Here is a 21,197-nt window from a genome sequence, read left to right on the forward strand (position 1 = left end):
AACTTTCTAGTGGAGTTTAAGGATGTTGATGATGATCATGTTTGAGACTTGGCAAATGGAGATCATTGTTATGGCATATGGACCTATAGTGGGTCCCGGTTGGTCTAGGTTATGGACCGATTTAATGAAGCATGTGGATTGAACTTCTCAATACGTTTCTAAGATGACTTATGTGTTGGATATTTTTTTTTTGGTCTAAAGAGGGCATGGTTTGTAATTATGTAATTGATTTATTGTCTGGTGGCTAAACTAATTGTTTATGGTCGAGGGTTTGTATATATGTAGATGTAAGATCTCATTGTAGATCATCATGGTTATGTAAAAGGTCATTGAAAAGGGATGTAATGTGCGAATAATGTAATATCATTTAGGCAAAGGATTTGGTTGATCATTAAGGATAGAATTGGGTTTATGTAAGAGGATTTAGTCCTCCAGTATTGAGCTTAACTGGAACTGTATTCAGGCATAGGAGATGTTATCTTTTGTAGTTCAACACTTCTTCGGATTATAGTCTGGATTTCTATGTAGTCAATGAGACTCCTTTTGTGATGAGTAGTGTGCTCTAGGCTATTGGCCTTCCTACAAGTGTAGGCCCCTCAATTATAATTTACATACATACTACACAACTATGATCTGATTGTGGGTAGGCTTTCCACCGTCATTTTTCCCTTTACCGGGTTTTCCACATACAAATCTTGGTGTCAGGTGGATGGTATTTATTATGTGATTATTGTTTATGCTTACTTGGTTTAACTACTACTCTGGTATTTTGTTTAAGCATTCGATTAGTAATGTTTTTGGTTTCAGTATTAAAGTTTTAATTTCTAATGGTTTCGGTAATCAGTGACAACTGATTCACTCCCCCCCTCTCAGTTGTCTTCTAGTTATTTGAACTGTCTAACATGAACCACTTATTTCACATTAGCATAGATTAAGTAGGTCAAGGAATTTAATATTGAAAAATATTTTCAAATTACAAGTCTTAATTAGCCATGGAAGAGATAGGGGGAGATCAAATTTTAGAGGTAAAGCAAGAAATTCATATAGAGTTGGAAGAAGCAACCCATCAAGCTCAAGTGGAAACTGAAGTGGAAGAGGCAACTATCAAATATCAACTCAAAATCAACCTCAAGGACAATGGTATGATAAATCCTTAGTTCAATGTCATTATTGCAAGAAATTTGGGCATTTTTTAAATGAAATAAGAAAGAAACAATACAATTCTAAACAACGGAGTGCAAATTTTACCAAAGAAAATCAAAATGAGGACACCATGTTTATAGCTCGCAATGTTGTACAAGAAAATGAAAAGGATATATGGTTTTTAGAGTCAAGTTGTAGAAATCATATGAGTGGAAATTTAGAAATATTTTCTGGCTTGGATGAAAGTGTAGAATCATATGTGACATTTGGGAATGATAAGAAAGTGTCAATTATGGAAAAAGGAAGTGTCAACATTTGAACAAAAAAGGGAGAGAAAAAGTTGTTTTCATATGTGTATTTTGTTCTTGGCTTGAAACATAACTTATGGGCATACGCAAGCTCATTAAAAAGGGGTATAGAATGTTTTTTAAGAACAAAGAAAACACAATTTTAGAAAAGTTTCCAAGAAATCAACTTATAGCCACAGTCCAAACGAGAAGAAATAGAATGTTTCCCCTAAGGATAAATCAGATTTAAAGCTATAAATAACTCAAGCACACCTCCATGAAAGGAGGAGATTCTCATGAACGAATATACAATTACATGTAAGGAAGGAAATATTTATAAAAGGATACATCTCTAATCAGGGGAATAGTTCTTTAATAAGGATACATGTTTCTAAACTACTCCTACCCCCAATGCACGGGCAAGAATAATTAAACCATAAGTTTATTTTTCTACCCAATTATTATTGTGCAAGAACTTGTGCCACCCTAAATGACAACAATAGTGAGCAGCAACATAATAGATAGAAATTCTATTCTATTACATGAGAAATTAGATGAAGGAGAAGTTAAATACCACTTTCTATAGGAATGCTACAATAACTAAGGATTTTTCTCATTTATCACTTAGAGGCTTGAGAAAAAAAATAGTTTGACCATACATACAATGATAAAAAAAATAAAATTTTTGTGGTAATGTTGCCAAGATTCATAATATTTTAGAGTTAGAAGAGTAATCAAGCAATATTTTAATATTTCTAACAAGGTTTTCTCTTATTTATAAAAACTAAAATGATTAGGCACTATTCCTATTCATGTGAAGGTAAGTACTTTTTTTTACTAGGATGTAGTGAGGAAAGAGGTGTAGGAAAAGGAGAAGTAGGGAATCCTATCCTTTCTCCATAATAATAAGGTTTGATATCCAGTAAGGCCTTAATTCCATGTTCTACATCTCGAAGATCATGTCCATTATATTATTATTTAAAGAGTATCCTAATTTGATGATATGATAAATCAATAATGATCCAAACAACTGCTAAGGGCATGGGGATGAATCAATAGAAAGAAAACAAAATAAAAATTCACTAAACTCAAAACCCAACTCATAAATCAATCTGAAGTTCACCCTGCTAGGAGCCAAGCCTTGTTAGAAGCTTTAAACAAATATCATGTTAGGATCAAATCCGGTTAAGGACCACCTGGTTAAGGGATTGACTACAATATGTTGTTAAAGGCAATACCCTATTAGGAGTAACCTTGATAGAGGATTTCAAAATCCAAGCTAATGGATCACCTAGTTAGAGGATTTAAGAAAACACAAAGCCTATTAAATCTTACCTGGTTAAGTGATTTAATTGTTGTAATTGTTAGAGAATAACAGGGTTTATGCTGATCTGGTAATAGCACTCCTCTGCTTGATCATATCCTTTTCATGCTCCTATCTACCTTCAAACATTTTGCAGATACTCCTTCTTGTTCGGCAATTAATCACCTTGACACTTAACGAAAATTTTCAACACTACTACAAAACAACTCATCGACCTTATAAGAAAAATAATAGGTTGATAACATATCACAAAACCTAAGATCTCATAGAGATTACAAACAAATCAGTCCAAACATGACCGTTTTATTACATAGAAATCATTGTGCAGTGTCCAACACAACCTCGAGTGCTCTTGGCTCATTGCACATAGGATCCTGTAACTCATCATGCGGCTTCCACTTCATGTTATGCACTCCCTCATTCTCAAGATAAAATTGCTATCTCTACAAGCCAAAAACCACTTTGAAACTCATCACATGCATCATGCATACATGGCATAATCATCTCTAATCACCATTTGATCATAGATCAACACAATCAAATAACCAAGCTCCATTGGTTAGGGTTTGGCATATCAACAGGTAGGGTTACCGGTTGATCTCATTTCTACAATAGTAATACTAGTTTCCATCACTACTCAACTACCAGTTTCCATCAGTGCTCAACTACTGGTTGCATTACTACATCACTACCGGTTGCAATACAATTCCATTACTGGTTACAATTGACATCAATGACAACACTTCAACTTCATTAATGCAATCTTCATGAAATGGAAACATTCTCCCCCTTTGGCATTGATGGCAATAAAAATATCAATACCCTTTGATTGTGATGATTTAGAGTAATGCGCATACATAGCTATAGGAAACCTGGTTTAATTTTTTTATGTACTCTCTTTCAACTGAGTCTCCATGTCTTCATTTGTTAACTAGCTACAATTCCTCTCCATATCATTCATACAATTCTTCTCCCCCATTGACGACAATGCCAAAGTGAAAGTAAAACATACAATGTCATACTTCACTTTTCTGCAACTTGCTACTCCCCCTGTGGAGTAGCTCCACTGTAATGCCCCGCCAGGAACCCTAATATTTAATTTTAGTAATTAAAAAAAAAAATAAATTATTTTCTAATTCCTAGCAAAGAAATAAATTAAATGCAATAAGCAAAAATCATTTTTTTCCTTTCTTTTCTTCATGGAAATTAATTAATTTCGTAAAAAGGAATTAAAGCAATACTTTAATTCTAATTTATTCTTTCGTTCATTTATTTATTTATTTATTCTATTATTCTTTTATTTATTTAAAATTATAGGAAACAATAAATAAAAAAATGAACAAAAGAATAAATTAGAATTAAAGTATTGCTTTAATTCCTTTCTTAGGAAATTAATTAATTTGCATGAAGAAAAGAAAAGAACAAAATGATTTTTGCTTATTGCATGTAATTTATTCCTTTGTTACAATTATACCTACAACTTCTGCTAAGTTGTTTTCCTCCTCATGCTTGGATCTTCTCTCCCTCTGATCCCATCTTCTTCTGGTCTATGACTAACAGCCTAGACTCTAGTCTACCCTGCAAGTGATTCCTCTAGGTCATTGATACCTAGCTGAGCTATCATCAAGCTCGCCTAGGGCTAGTTTGCTAAAATGACTGATGACATTCCCTGGTCTCCTACATATAGAACTCTACTGTACATGGCTAGCTCTTCTTGACAACCTCCAATGGTCATGCAGATCCCACGATGGAGAGTCAAGACAGAGCCATGTTCACAAATGTGAAACACAAATAGAAAACAAGAGCAAAAAAGGCGACTTTATTTATAGAGCCGAGCTTGGCATGAATGCAACTTGGAATTCAGAAAACAAGGAAAAAAAAATATACCCTTTCTACATTAGCACTTAAGGATTTAAGCCATGTTTATAACAAAAAACAAAACTCTGAGAAAATACCCAAAAAATGATCTTCCAATTGTTATTACAAAGCAATTTGTTTTCGTGGAACTAACACATCTAACAGTCCCAATCCAACCTCCTTCTAACCCTTTTTAAAAATGTCCATCACATCTTTTATAGCCTTCTACAACATGTCATGAATCATCCCTAACAGACGAGATCAAACTCAACACAACCGGTTTCCTGCTATAAGTGTGTTTCAACCTCCATCAAGTCATCGGGTTAGCACTACAACACTTATCCCGACGTTCGATGGCCATTTACAACTCACTTGCTTTTCTATTGGGTCATCGGAGTAGCCTCAAAAATAATTACTTCGATGTCCGATGACATTTTACACATTGCTCACTTCCACATTGGTTTCCATCGGGTTATCGGGTTATCATCAAAACATTCTTGTTGATGGTTGATGGTGCCCTCCCAACAACATGATGTTCCATTAGGTTATTGGTGTAGCCCTAAACATGTTAGGCTGATAGCCGATGGTGCACTCGGAACTCACTCTGCTTACTCCAAATCGTATGATTTCCCATCAGGTTAGCATCAAACATTTTATATCGATAGCAGATGGCTCTAGTTTGACTCACTCCAATTGCTGGCGACTTCATCGGGCTATCGGGGTAGGTAGAAAATAGTCCCGTCGATAGCCAATGGGTCCACTCCGGTCTTACGCATTCTCATCGGGGTATTGGGATAGGGTAAAACTAGTTGTTTCGATGGTCGTTGGTTGTGCTCCACATGCTGGCGGTGTCAATGGGGCAAGTCTTGCCGAAAACATGCACTCTAGAAAGAAAACAAAAATGCACTCCAGGCTCCCTATAAACAACCTGATGGACTAGAACCAGTCCTTATGCCAAAATTGAAAAGGGTATTTGCTCACCCTTAGGTGCTCCTTCACCATACTCCCCACATGAAAAATCAAGTTTCCCCTGGGGGCAACAAGGCGACATCAATGCCCAGTCTGTTGAAATCAGATTTTGCAACCCAAGTGGATTCGTCTTCAAGTAAATTGCGCCACTTCATTAAGTGTTTCATATACACACCATGCCTTATTTTCTTCTTCACCCTGGAATCTAAAATTTGTTCTACCTGTGGTTTAGAAACGGGTGGTACTGGAATATCACTAACAGTAGTCTCCACATCTGGATTTGGTCCATCTATCACTTCTACGGGACCATTAAACTGAACCAAGTTTTGGACATAAACACAGGGGACAATGCCAAATCTGCGAGTAAATCTACCTTATAAGCATTGGAGCCATACTTAGCCAAAATCTTGCAAGGACCTATTCTCCTCATCTGAAGCTTACTAGGGACTCCCTTCTTCACTCTTGCCTTGTTCACATGTACCATAACCATGTCTCCAACTGCAAATTGAATTTCCTTTCTCCCCTCATCTGCTTTAGCCTTAATCCTCTGCATAGCATCGTTCAATGTTTTCTGCACTTGTTCATGCACCTCTTTCATAGACTGCGTGAAATCCTCTGCATGTGCACTTCTTCCTTCCAGGGTTCCCAAATCTCAAATTTCACAAACACTACATGGATGGAGTCCATAAAAATTCTGAAAAGGACTCTTACCTGTAGTTCTGTTGACACTGTCATTATATGCAAATGCTTCCTGTGGTAGCACTTGATCCCACATTTGTTCATATTCCTTTGTAAGACACCTCAGAAGGTTACCCAGTACTCGGTTAATGACCTCAATTTGACCATCTGTCTGTCGATGGTACGCAGAACCAAAAGAAAGGTTACTTCGCAGTCTTGTTGATAGAGTTTTCCAAAAGTGTCCCATAAACTTCACATCCCTGTCTGAAACTATACTAAGAGGCAGCCCATGAATTCTTACCACCTCTTTAAAAAATAAATGTGCAATGTAACTAGCATCATGCATAGTTTTGCAAGGAACAAAATGACTCATTTTACTAAACCGGTCAACAATGACAAAAATACTATCCAGGCCAGTCTTGGTTTTTGGAAAACCTACAATAAAATCCAAGCTGATGCACTACCATGGTCTTTTGGGAATTGGTAAAGGTTGGTATAGTCTAGAATTTGAACTAGTACCCTTGGCTCTCTGACACACAAAACACTGCTCAACTTACTTCCTGATATCTTTATGCATTTTCGGCTAGTAATAAAATTTTTGCACCAACTCAAGTGTTTTATTCAGACCAAAATGTTCACTAAGAATTCCATTATGTTTTTCATGTATGATATTTTCCCTCATAGATCCTCTTGGAACACATAAATGACAACCCTTAAACAAAAGACCACTTTGCAATGTGTAATCTGCATACTGCCTATTGAAATGATTATTAAATTTGCCGCATACCTTGTATACCTCAGAATAGTCTTCATCTTCTTTGTAAAGCTCCTTGAAACTCTCCACACCTATGCTTAGCAAAGTCACTTCTTGGACAGTGAGAAGTTTTCTACTTAAGGCATCTGCTACCTTGTTCAGCTATCCCTTTTTGTGTTTGATAGTGAAAGTGTATGCCTACAGGTATTTTATCCATTTGATGTGTCTATTGCTCAACTTTTCTTTGAGAATTGATAAAACTCAAGGCTTGGTTATCTGTAAACACTACAAATTCTTTGGGAAAAAGATAATGCTTCCACTTCCTAAGAGCTTGCACTAAGGCACAAAATTCTAAGTCATAGGATGAGTATCTCTTCTTAGCTTCATTCAATTTTTTACTATATAATGCTACTGGTCTTCCGTCTTGGTTCAAAATAGCTCCTACTGCTATATGACTAGCATCACATTCTAAGGTAAACAAATTATCAAAAATTGGTAAAACTAGAATGGGTTGGGTAGCTATCCTCTTTTTGAGCAACTCAAACCCCTGGTCAACTTCTTTAGTCTACCTAAAATTAGTGTTCAACCCACTTTTAATTGTATCAAGAATAGGAGGACAAATTTCACTAAAACCTCAAATGAACTTCCTATAAAATTGGGCAAGTCCATGAAAACTTCTTACCTCAGTCGCAGTTTTCGGTATAGGCCAACTCTGTATTGCTTCCACCTTACTAGGATCCATTTCCAAAGTACCTTGAGCTACTACAAAACCTAGATAAATGAGTTCTTGTTTCATGAAATCACATTTTTCAATATTGATTGCCAACTGTTCCTCATACAGTTTCCTTTATACAATCTACAAGTGTTCAAGATGTTCTTCCTCTATTTTGTTGAATATGAGGATATCATCAAGGTATATCACTACAAATATACCTATGTAGTCCTTCAACACCTCATTCATCAAGCTCATGAAGGTGCTAGGGGCGTTAGTAAGCCCAAATGGCATAACCAACCACTCATATAACCCCTATGTAGTCTCTAAAGTTCTTTTCCATTCATCCCCTCCTTTAATCAGGATCTGGTGATATCCACTTTTTAAATCTGTCTTAGTAAAATACTTTTCTTCTCCAAGACAATCCATTAAATCCTCAATTCTAGGGATAGGAAAACTGTATCTTATGGTGATTTTGTTTATTCCCCGAGAATCAGTACATAGCCTCCATTTACCTCCTTTCTTGGTTGCTAACACCACTGGTACAACACATGGGCTTATACTTTTCTTGATTAGACCTTGATCAAGTAGCTCTTGTACTTGTCTTGCCACTTCTTTATTTTGTTCAGGAGTCATCTTATATGCAGCCTTATTAGGTAGTGATGCTTTGGGAATAAAGTCTATCTGGTGACTAAATGTTCTAGGAGGAGGTAGCATTGCGGGTGTTCCATTGCTCACAATGTCCTTGAACTTTTCTAACAATTGCTGAACCTCTTTAGGTAAACTTTCTTGTTCAGTCTTCTTTTCAGCAGGGACCGACACATTATTATATGGTTACACTAATCAATTTATATGATTTATATGCTTACTCTATTATTTTTTTGAAGTACAATAATATTTCATTTCCCCTCCCATTGCTCAATTCAATAGATTTAGCCAATAGAAAATGCAACATATATTATTATTGATTCTATTAGTTTGAAGACTTGAATCACACAAACTAAGCTTTGACTTCTAGACTTAAAAGTATTAAACATTCAGAATAAACTGACATGCTCTAGATTTAAGATGTTGCTTAGTGTGTGAGGTTTAAGGCTGACCTGTTCCTTATATTGAGATCGTAGACTACTAAGGATTGCCAAATAGGAACTCAACAAGTTGTCTCTGTTGTGGTTGCGTGATATTAGTTATTTATTGTACATCTTTTCTCTGTATTGTGAGTTTCCATAGAATATGGATGCTAGAGGAGGAATCCGCAAAAGATATAAAAGGATTGACTATCTTAGATAGACATCAATATTAATTTACGTCTCAATATCTGTTTAAGGTAAAAAGATATAGAACGGAGAAATAGGTCAGGGTAACAGGGAAAAGTCGAAAGATCTGGTATCCTTCGATTAAGTTTGCATTTGGATTTTGTGTGAGCTGTTATATCCTGAAATAGTCCGTTTTATTGGTACGTGGTTTGCATTTGGAGAATCTGAGATGGGGAATATACTAACATTCCAACACCATTCATATCCTGAAAGAGGAAAGATTAAATTATGCGTCGATCAAAACAAGTACTAAGTATCCCTTTCCTTGCAAGTCGAACGTAGTGATAATCAGAAAACTCCTAAAATAGTATAAATTGGCCTTATTAAACTCCCACACATCTCCTTCAGTTATGCATTAGGCCTCTTTCTCTAACACATATTTGACTAAATATTTGTTGGGCTGCAATTCTAATGAGATCAATGGCTCGACTAGCTCAAAATCTTCACGTGAAGAATTTGATCTTCTTGGCCTTACATTTGGTCTTCTTGGCCAAGTTAATCACAGCAAGTAACAGATATCTTAGGGCTTCTACAATATCTCTGGCTGCTACTCAGGCTAATAATGGAAGAAGCTTTAACGTGCAAAATTATGGTGCAGTGGGTAATGGAGCGCACGACGATACTGAGGTCCTCTTACCATTTATTCTCTGGTTCCTAGTATTAGATCCTATTTACTTCCACTTTAACTGTTTCTATCTTCAGTATCAGAAAGCTTATATCTTATTAATATTCTAATGCTTTTCAGGCGTTTACTAGTGCATGGAATGATGCTTGTAAAGCGTCGTCCGGAATTTTGCATGTACCAGGTGGCGAAACCTATCTGGTTAACAATCTAAATTTCCAGGGACCTTGTCAGCCTGGCTTCACATTTCAGGTCTAAAATTTGAACATAACCCCAAGGGATTCAAAAACAATGGATCTAATACATGGAGCTGATTTTGTCGAAAAATTGTATAGTTGTATGCTAAATTGCATTTGTAGTAAGAATAGTAGTCCTCCTCCAAAGTTTTATTTTTTATTTTTCTAGGTCGATGGAACGATTGTTGCACCCGACAATCCCAGCAGCTGGAAGAGCACACATGTGTGGTTGTCGTTCCAGCATCTTCAACAATTTACATTGACAGGGAAGGGCACCATTAACGGAAGAGGAAATAATTGGTGGGGAAAACAGAAAAGTAGACCAACGGTTAGTAACCATTTAAACTGCTGAATTTATCTGTGTGTTTCTGATACAGAAAATAGATACATATCATATGACTTTCTTTTTTCCACAGGCCATTCAATTCAATGATGTGAAAGGGAGTGCACTGAGTGGACTGAAGGTTACAAACAGTCCTCAATTTCATGTCACTTTGACAAATTGTGACAGTGTCCAGATCGTGGGTATTACAATTCAGGCACCAGAAAGCAGCCCAAACACTGATGGAATTGATACGTTCCAATCCACAAACATAGTCATAAAAGATTCCACTATTGGAACAGGTAAAGGAAGGGATTAAATATCATCATTTAAAGATTTCCTTTTTTAGTCAAACATTTTGAGTTTCCAAGGGTGAATTGTTTGTAAAATTTTCAAATAATTTTTTCTTTGACTACTAGCGAAAAAGTTGATAAAGAAAATAAATATGTATAATATAATTGAAACATTTCATTTCTTATCATAGATTAATTATGATGTGAATAAAAACCGAATCTTAACAAACTCCCTTGAAATCAAGCAGCGTCATCAATAATACAGGAGACTTTTTCTTTCATTCTTCAATATAAAATTAAACAGCAGAGAGTATTTGTGAATAGAAACGTATCTTCTTTATATAGATGAGTATCTGAGTACATGGAAATGTGATCACTGCAGGAGATGATTGCATAGGGATAGGTGATGGGTCTTCAAATATCAGGATCAGTGATATCACATGCGGTCCAGGTCATGGAATAAGGTGATTAACGCTCTAAATAAACACAAATCCCTCAACAGTTAAGAATAATTTATGTCTTTCTAAATATGTTTGGCATGAGAAATTCTTTATATTATTTGTATCATTGTGCAGCATTGGAAGTCTTGGAAAAGGAAATACAAAAGCAGATGTGCATTCGATTCACGTGAACGGTGCCAAGTTGAAATCAACAACGAATGGATTAAGAATCAAGACATGGCAGGTATAATGATTATTTTAATAAACTCGAATTAAAACTTTACTATTTTAATAATAACAAAAAAAGTACTGATGTATGCTGAGGATAGATGAAATACAGAATTTCAGCAAAGCAGAAGTATAAGCAGCATGGTGGGTTTTTTAATTTTCATGGGATTTTCAACAGGTTTCGCAATTTGAAATGCTCATTGACAAACTCTCTATAATATAACAGGGGGGTTCTGGCATGGCAAGTGATATAACATATGAGAACGTCCAGATGGAAGACGTGAGCAACCCAATAATAATTAACCAATTCTACTGTGACACAGGTGACACTGGGTCTGTTTGCAAGGCTCAGGTAGACATCCTATCTAAATCCTTAATTAAACTCAGTTTTTGCTTTCAATATAACTGAGATCTGATCCAAAGTTCATCTTTCCTTTGATGTAGGGTTCTGCTGTGAAAATCAGTAATGTACAATACAGTAATATCAGAGGCACGTCAGCAACAAAAGACGGAATCACATTGTCGTGCAGCCAAAGTGGATCTTGCACGGGCATAACAATGGAGAATATAGATTTGGTAACTAACTCAGGGGCGCATGCCGCTTGTAATGCCCAACACGTAAAGGCTCGCACCCTTGGAGTTGTGAATCTTTCAGCTTGTCTGGGTGAAAATGCCAAATGATATACCATAGCCGTCCAGCTGTTTCTAGTGTAGTAAGGTTTTCTTAAATCATTGAAAAATAATGTAGTACATAATAGCTTCGAACAGTTGATAATGTAATTATCAAATTTAAACGGAAGAATATGTACTTGTAATGAGTTGACCATTGATCTTAATAAATTGTCGGTTATTTGATCCAATTTTATAAAAAAAAATAATATCGAGGAAGTTACAATTACATTACATAGCTGGGATAAGCTTAATGTATGTATGAATGAATGAATCAGAGATATTAATAAGTGATTTCCCATGCTTCAAAATTGATATAGTTATATTGGCGAATCATTATAAATTCTAGGTGTTTAATGTTTTTCTCCTATTCTTTTTTTTTTTCCTATTCTTTAATTGTGGTTTTTTCAAACCATTTTATTTACACTTAACTATTTAATAACTGTTATTAGAGCTCCGTGAAGGAGCTGTTTAGAAATCAGTGAAGAATTTCAAGAAAAATGGAAGAAGTGGATAAATATAGAATTGAAAAATAATTTGGGTAGAATTTTGGATTATGAAAGATGCAACAAAATCATTGCTGCTCACTCATGCTAGAAGGGAAAGCCAATAAGCTAAATTCGATGGCTAATGAGGAGTGGGAGAAACTCGACAAAAAGTGAGAGCAACCATCATTCTCTCTCTATCCAACAACATCTTGTTTAATGTTTCATAGAAGCAACTTCAAAAGGATTGTGGGATAAACTATTTGATATGTATAAAATGGTATCAACTTCAAATAAAGTTTTCCTCATGCAAAAGTTATATAATTTGAAGATGAAAGAAGGGGGATATATGTCAAATCATCTCATTGAATTTGATACCTTGATTAGTTAATGGGTTTCAGTGAGCATAAATTTGGATGACAAAATCAAAGATATTTTGTTGTTGTTCTCTCTACCAAACCATTGGGAAGGAGTTGTAATGGAAATCAACAACTTGATCTCTAACAAAAAAAATTAAAATTTGATGATGTTGCAAGCACTCTTCTTAGTGAAGACATGAGGAGGAAAAACCAAGGAACCTCATCGAGTGATACCTTGATTTTTGGCAACAAAGGTAGGCATCACGATCGAGGCAGAAATAAAATCTTGAAGGAGATCCAAGTCTTGAGGGAGAAACAAATGTTGCTGGTTTTGTGGCAAAGAAGGTCCCACCAAGAATAATTGTTGGTCTAACAAAAAGCCACAAAATAAATTAAAGGACAATGAAGTTAATGCAACATATGATCAAGATGAAGGTGCTCTAATCTTGTCAATATGTGAAACTACAAAAAATTCATGGGTATTGGACTCTAGTTCTTTTTTCATGCAACTTCGTGTTGGGAAGCCTTTAAGAACTATGAAGAAGGTGAAATTGGTAGAGTTTATCTCAGTGGCAATGAGCCATGAGAGATAGCTAGCAAAGTTGACATGATATTGAGATTAATGAAAGAAAATAAATGTCTCTTTAAGGATGTGAGACATGTTACAAATTTAAAAAGAAATCTAATTTTCACTTTACAACTTGATGCTCAAGGATGTTGCATCACATTTTTTTCAAACTCTTGAAAAGTGATGAAAGGATCTTTGATTGTTGCAAGAGGTAACAAATTAGGAATCCTATATGATCTAAAGAGTTGCGTTGAAGTGGGAGTTGCAATGACAACTGTGGATAGCATGACAAATCTCTGGCATAAGAGGCTCAAACATATGAGCAAAGGGGGACTCAAAATCATGATAAAAATGAATTTACTGCCAAGTTTGAAATATATTGATTTGGAGTTGTGTGAGCATTGTACCTATGGAAAAAAGGGACGATGAGCTTCTTAATAATCAATCATGACAAGAAGACAATGCCCTTGGAGCTCATCCACTTGGATGTGTTTGGTCATATTGAGGTAACCTCTATTGACGGAGACAATTATTTTGTTACCTTTCTTGATGATTGTACTCAAAAGCTATGGGTTATATGCTCAATAAAATATTAGAAGTCTTTTCAAACTTAAATATTTTAAAAGCCATAGTTAAAAATCAGATTGACAAAAAAATTAAAATATTTGAAAACTTGTAATGGGGGAGAATTTTTCTCTTTGTATTTTGATGGTTTTTGTGAAGATAATGACATCCAACGAATTAAAATAGTTTCTTTCAACCCTCAAGAAAATGGTGCAGTTGAGAAGTTGAATTCAACAATTATAGAGAGGACTCAGAGTATTCTCTCTAAAGTTAGATTGGGAAAGGAATTTTGGGCAAAGGTGATTGACATGACATTCTATTTGAACAATTGATGCTCTTCATCTCCATTGGACTTTGATATTCCTATTGGGAAATGGTTATGAAAAATAATTTATTTCAATCATCTACAAGTTTTTAATTGTGAAGTATTCACTTATGTCTCAAGGAGAAGTGAGTGAAATTGAATGGTTATGTTTAGGATCATGAGGGGCCAAAAAGTGGCAATATTCTGACTAAAGTCCTGATTGATAGGCTGATTGAAAAATATTTAACTTTCAAATAGTATCGCATTTTTTAAACCCAAAACATGTGTCACATTCTATGCTTCGTATACTATAGTATTAAAAAATTATGATTGAATTTCATAGAGTTTGACCAAGTTATGGTGTTCAAACATACAATTTTTTCATATTTTAAAAGCCTAAAATAAAAAAACAATAATTAATTATTTATTTAAAAAATAAATAAATATGTGTCATAGCCGAACACGAGCCTTCTACTTATATCTAAAATATTAATAAAAAAATATTATTCTTTGATTGTGGTTAGGGTGGTCAGACAGACAACTGCTTCTTATCTTTTTTTCTGAAATTTTAGTACTACTGCATTGAAATTTCAAACTTTTGTCAGATAGATTTATTTATTTTTAGAAAAAAAATAGCAGCTTAGAAACTACATTCAGTTTTCTAAAAATTTTGTTCTTATGTATTTTTGAAATAATGTGGGTAACTTATTCAAATTTTGATGTCAAGTTGCCTAACTCTGGTTTTTATTTTCATTTCCACTTAAGGGTTTGTTCGGCCCATCATGATCCTCCACATACTCGGATCCTAAATCAAGATGGTGAATACTTTTTTTCTATGGAAAGGAGCAATATGCTTTTCAACTATGACATCCAATTTCCAAGTAACTTATTCATAGTATGGATGTTGTATTTAATGAAAAAGTGTTCCATGGCCTACAAACACAAGCAACACAAACAAAGGAGTATGTGCCCTTATTAGAATTTTCAAATGCTAATTCAAAAGTGTAAACAAGAAGTAATCTACAACAATCTACACAATTCATAGTTAGAGGAGAAAAAAATATTATTTATATACCCCCTGTAACACATTTTGAAGGAGAAATTAGTCCCATGTAGGTCCCAAGCACGTTTATATAGCCTCTAAATTATTCATAATCTACATCCTATTAACATATATCTATTTTTGCTAGCATTCCCATGATGCCTTATCTAAATGTGTTTTATCCACCATTTTTGAGTGAAGATGACTCCATAAGCAGTTAACTTGACTCTCCTATGTGTGAAGACAATCCTAAGTTACCCATTCTAGTCCTCCTTTTTTCATGGTCTCAAGTTTCAGATTTTTTTTTTTATGAATCATTTGTAGATATTGTTAATACCTCAAACATATATGTAGTTCTATTCCCACACAACTCCACTAAAATTTCCTCCTTTCCATTGTATTTAATACATGAGTTGGAAATAACACAACCTATCATATCTACCATGCCCACCATTAATCTTTATGCAAAATTCAGAACTTGTGGCTGGAGGTGATAATCAGGCTCACACACATAGTCAAACTTTTTCAATACCATCTTCATTCCAAAGTTGGAAGATCACTTTTGGTGATGTTACTGCTACATAGGTAGAGAGAACCAAATTTGGTGATATACAGGGGATGCTAGATAGAATGTCCCGTAATTGTTAGAATTTACATAGGTCATTTCATTGTATTGATGCCACATAGGTAACAAGAAACAATATTGATAATGTTAAAACTAGTAATGTTGATACTAAGATGACAACAATTTAGGGTCCAAGGTATATGTTGGATTATTGAGATGAGTATTGCAAATATATTCTTTAATGATACTTGAGAGATGTGTTGTCATTGATGTCAACATATTTCTCTATTTGATGTAGTATTGAAGTGGAGGTCAGTTAGTGAGACTCTTTTGTATGCTGATAATAAGTGTTTATGTATTCAAGAGTTTGTAGAGGATTGTGTTTAGATTATTTAGTGTAATTTTCAGAGGTCTGCATGAAGATTTTATTTAGTTATGGTTATCTGTGTTTTTCTATTGTTCAGTGATGCTAGAGTGTTAGTAATTTGAATTGCATTTCTTCTCATTAAAATATTTTTATCCTTGGATTCGGAATTGTGTTTGAGACATTGATGTGTGTCTTCAATTCAAGTGGTTTGTGGTTTGGAGCTCCGCAAGTAAATTTTTCAAGTTAACAGTTAGTTCGATTAATGTTCTTGAAGTTCGGTATGATGATAATGATGATTCTAGTAATTTGAGTTGGTGCAGATGTTTCTATGGTAATTCATGATGTTAGTGGATGTTTTTAGATTAGGCTCTATTCGTGTTGGTGGTCTACATTGATCAGTGATTGCGTTATTGGTGATTTTCTTTGGTCCGATGGTTTCTTCATGTTATTGGTTGACATGATGTTTGTAGCATGTTGCGGATGTTTGTAACTTAATTCTTTGAGGTGTTTCATATTTGAGGTATTGATTTTGGTCCACCTATGTCTTAACCAACATTATTTTGGCATGCATGTGATATTTTAGCATGTATGGTTATAGTTTGTAATTAGGTGATAAGTGTTGAGGCAACCTTGATGATATTGATCTAAGGTTGATGTCATGCATAAATAAATATAATAATAATTGTGAGATGTGTGTGGAGTGTGTGAATATGTATTAATCATTCAAAAGAAGATAAGAAGTATGAGAAGAGGATGAAAGTTATGTGCTTAACTAGAATTATAACCAGGCAAATTGATGATACTATTTCTCAGTTCATGATTTTCTAGAAGTGATCTGAATATGTTTGTAAGGTACTGAGCCTTCCTAGGGTTGTTTCCCTTTGTTACTTTTAAGAAATAAGCTCTAGGTAGTGTGCCTAAATGCATGTGCATTCCCCATTGTAATATTTCATATACTTCTAATAGGGTATCATCATATTGTTGGTAGGTTGATACCATGGTTTTTCCCTTGACCAGGTTTTCCATGTCAAAAATCTTGGTGTTATGTGTGTTCATGTTGTGTTGTTCACTTATGATTTCACAATTAATTATCAAATCTGAGATTTATATAAGTTGTTGTAAGATTTGGTTACAACTGATTCACCCTCCCCCCTTAGCTGTGTACCTTATTTTCATCAGTATATAGAGGAAATTTTATAATACTGGTAATCTTGATACAGATAATATGTAGGGAATTGATGTTACAAATAATAATTTATAAGGAGTGAGTAATGGTGGTATAAAGATACTAATTTATAATGTTTACCAAAACCAGAAAAGTAAAATCAATGTAGCCATCTCTTCAATTGAGGAGGTCCACTTGCAAACATAAACCTCCACTAAAGTTAGCTGATTGTTAATTAGTGATATTTGATTAGAAAAGTAAGGTAGCTTTAAAGAAGCCTAAAAAGATGTTAAATATGAGAAATGGATAAAGGGAATACAATAAGCAATGGATCTCTTATGACCAATCATACTTTGGATTTGGTAAGGCTTTCACCCAATTGAAGAGATTTGAAGAATTCATGGGTGGACTGATTAAAAGAGGAAGATGAAGGTAGGAAATGCTACTGTTCTAGACTAGTTGTAAATAGATACAATTAGTAGAAGGGGTAAGAATTTAATGAGATATTCTCGAGTCAATTGGGAAGATTACCACCATTTATGTAGTTTTGGGATTGGCAATGGTCTATGACATGAACTTGAGCAACTTTATGTCAAAACTCCCCATGGTTACATAAATGAGAAATTGAATATGCATTAGCCTAAAGGTTTTAAAATGAAAGGATAAGACTTTTATTATAGGTCGAAGAGATGTTTGTATGGGATCAAGAAAGGCTTGAGGTAGTGCTATCTCAAATTTAAATCCTTCACTAATAAGAAACATTTTATTTGTTGTAAATATAATCTGTGTGTTTATTACAAGGATTTAAGGAATGGTGGTCTCAAAGTTGTTTATGATTTGAAACAATAGCTAGCTCAAAATTTTGGAATTGAGGTCTTAGGGGTACAAAAGAGGAATCTTTGTATCATAATAATCTAGGATAGATGGAAGATAAAAATTAGATTTTCATAAGAGAAGTAAATTAACAAGGTCTTGGAAAGGTTTAGTGTGAAGGATGCTAAGTTTGTTAGAATACCATTAGATGATCACTTTCCTTTATCTTATGCCTTTTGTCCAAGGACACAAGAAGAAAAAGAAGAAATTAAAGGAGTTTGGTATTCATCAACTGTTATGAGTCTCATGTATGCCATGGTATGCACTTTCTTAGACATTACCCATGCAGTGGGAGTACTAAGTGAATTATGTGTAATCTTGAAACAAAACACATTGGCAAGTAGTCAAGTGGATTTTACAAATTTGGAGTGTACTTCATACCATGTTTTATTCTTTGGAGGGAAAGAAGATTCATTGCAAGGTTTTGTTGGCTTTGATATTATTAGTGACTTGGACGAATAATGATCAACTGCAACTTATATTTTCCCATTTTCTGGAGTAGTGATTAGTTGGGTTTCTAGATTGCAACAATTGGTTTCCCTCTCCACTACTAAGGTTTAATAGATTTTTCTTATTGGGATACTTAGGTTGAATATATGGTTGCAATAGTTGTTGGGTGGATTGGGCTACCATTAACATATTTTTAATTTTTCTGGTGACAAATACAACACTATTCACTTGGCTAAGAATGTTGCATTTCATAATAGGACCAAGCATATTGAGGTTTGGTATCACTTCATCTGAATTATTCTTAGAGAGTGAAATTTGTAAGTTGAAAAGACTTACACCAAGGTAAATATTTCTAGTGCATTGACAAATATAGTACCTAGGTAGAAGTTCAATTTTTCGCAAGGTTTCTCTTACCATTTCAAAATATGATAATAGCATGGAAATGCAGAAACATTTTTGATATTTTCAATAGTAGTTGGACTTAAAGTTGTTAGGACCTAGAGGCAACTGAGAGGGGGGGGGGGTGAATTAGTTGTCTAATAATTTTAACCCAAATATAACTTAACCAAACTTAATGCTGGTAAATAGATAAACAGTTAATAATAGTACCAGTGAAACTTAATGCATGAAACAAAAAGAGAAACAATATCCACAACACATAACACAAATATTTGTACGTGGAAACCCTATAAGGGGAAAAACCATGGTGGGAAACCTTACCCACAATCAAATGATACTACTATAGATAGTATGTGTATACAAATGGGGTCTGCACATGCAGAAAGGCCAACTGCCTAGAGCTCACTGCTCAATCACAAGATGGGAGTCACACTAACTACAATTGGATGATTAAATCCAATGATAATGTACTGCTCAAAGTAGCATCTCCAATGCTGGATTCAGTACTGGTTAAGCTCTGATTGTCTTCTTCAAACCTTCCTTGAATCTTCAAATGATGTTTGCATAAGTAGCTCTGCTTATATTCGCATATACCGAATATCACAACCTTACAATACCTTATTACATACCATCACCATATGATATGAATCTCACAATTGAGATCTTACATATATACCAAAACCTAAGACCAAATGTGTAGGTTGTCTCACTAAGAATATTACAATAAAATCAATTACAACAAATCAAGATGTGATGCATCATGTTGGCTCAACAATAATACTAATTGATTAAACCATCTCCATAACATGTCGTGCTGATGTGGAATAGATAGCGCAAGTTGGTCCATAACCTATACCAATTTGCCGGTAACAACAAATGTGTCAACCCGATTAGACCAATAACCAAATCTCCAAGACCAAGTGTCCAAACCATGTCTTTGACATAGCCAAGTGATCTCCAGATGATAACAAGTCATCCTTAGTGCTGGTGAATGATATAACCTGTCCGTGAATCAAATACTAGTGACTGTGCATAAGTCACTGAACTTGCCAGTGAACATAATTTGCTGGTTCAACATAACCAAAGATCTCCAGAAGGATAAGTGCTGATAAGTGTTGACATCAATGACAAAACCAATGCAACATATCCATAATACCAATAATCTCCCCCTTTTGGAATTGATGGCAACACAAGATGGAAAAACCATCTAAGTTCCAAAGAAGAAATGCCAATAAACCAAAAACCAACAATCTCAAGAATAGACCAATACCAGAAAATAAAATATAAATGTAGAGAGTAAAAATCTCTCCCCAATGAATAATCTCTCCCCCAAAGGATAATGTTTTTTTCCATAGATATCTCTCCCCCTTTGACATCAAATGCCAAAGCAATACAAATACCAGATACAACCAGTTCATAGAACCAATTATAAATACCAACTTATCCAACTACTCCCCCTGAGAAGTAGCTCTCCTCCATCAAAGCCAGAAAAAGGTTTCTTTGTAAATTCTGTCAATTTGATGCCTGACATCAACTGTCTAAGTCTCTACCAGTGAGGGTATAACCCCAAGTTGTTCTCTGAGATATTCAAAAGTTTCCTTAGGCAAAGGCTTAGTAAAGATGTCTGCAATCTGCTCTTTAGTATTCACATAAACCAATTTCACTTCTTTTGCTTCAACATTCTCTTTCAGAAAATTATATTTGATAGAAACATGTTTAGTTTTAGAGTGAAATACCGGATTCTTAGATGTATCAATTGCTGCTGAATTATCACAATAGATGATTATAGGTTGTTTTAATTTTACCTTTATGTCCTTCAACATTTTCTTAATCCATAATACCTGAGTACAATTAGTTGCTGCTGCAATAGATTCTGATTCTGCTGTTGATAATGATGTACAACTTTCTTTCTTTCTTAACCATGAAATCAATCTGCTACCAAGAAAGAATGCCCCTCTAGTGGTGCTCTTTCTATCATCTACATCTCCTGCCCAAACAGGATTGGTTTATGCACATAAATCAAAATTTTCATTTTTAGGATACCATAAACCAAGATTTCTTGTACCTTGTAAATACCGGAAAATATTTTTCACTATTGATTCATGATTTTCTACAGGATTACTCTGAAAACTTGAACCAATACATAGTGCATTCATTATATCAGGTCTTGTTTGTGTCAAATATAGTAAACCTCCAATCATAGATT

At 34.6% G+C, this 21,197-nt stretch overlaps 1 protein-coding gene across 1 annotated transcript; it reads left to right on the forward strand.

The window, feature by feature from the left end:
- The first annotated feature begins 9,451 nt into the window (after positions 1–9,451).
- Positions 9,452–11,862, forward strand: LOC131070540 (polygalacturonase-like). Its single transcript, XM_058006106.1, has 8 exons — positions 9,452–9,667; positions 9,786–9,914; positions 10,068–10,226; positions 10,315–10,522; positions 10,896–10,977; positions 11,089–11,197; positions 11,408–11,533; positions 11,626–11,862. The coding sequence occupies exons 1-8, from the start codon at positions 9,452–9,454 to the stop codon at positions 11,860–11,862; spliced, it is 1,266 nt and encodes a 421-aa protein (XP_057862089.1).
- The last annotated feature ends 9,335 nt before the right edge of the window (positions 11,863–21,197 follow it).

The sequence above is a fragment of the Cryptomeria japonica genome, chromosome 2, assembly GCF_030272615.1.
Source record: "Cryptomeria japonica chromosome 2, Sugi_1.0, whole genome shotgun sequence".
Taxonomy (NCBI): Eukaryota; Viridiplantae; Streptophyta; class Pinopsida; order Cupressales; family Cupressaceae; genus Cryptomeria; species Cryptomeria japonica.

Bases quoted from the DNA above. Each gene is read 5' to 3' on its own strand.
- LOC131070540 (XM_058006106.1), top strand. From the start codon at position 9,452: ATGAGATCAATGGCTCGACTAGCTCAAAATCTTCACGTGAAGAATTTG. The intron at 9,668-9,785 runs GTCCTCTTACCA...AATGCTTTTCAG, and splicing joins GAGCGCACGACGATACTGAG to GCGTTTACTAGTGCATGGAA. The intron at 11,534-11,625 runs GTAGACATCCTA...CCTTTGATGTAG, and splicing joins GGTCTGTTTGCAAGGCTCAG to GGTTCTGCTGTGAAAATCAG.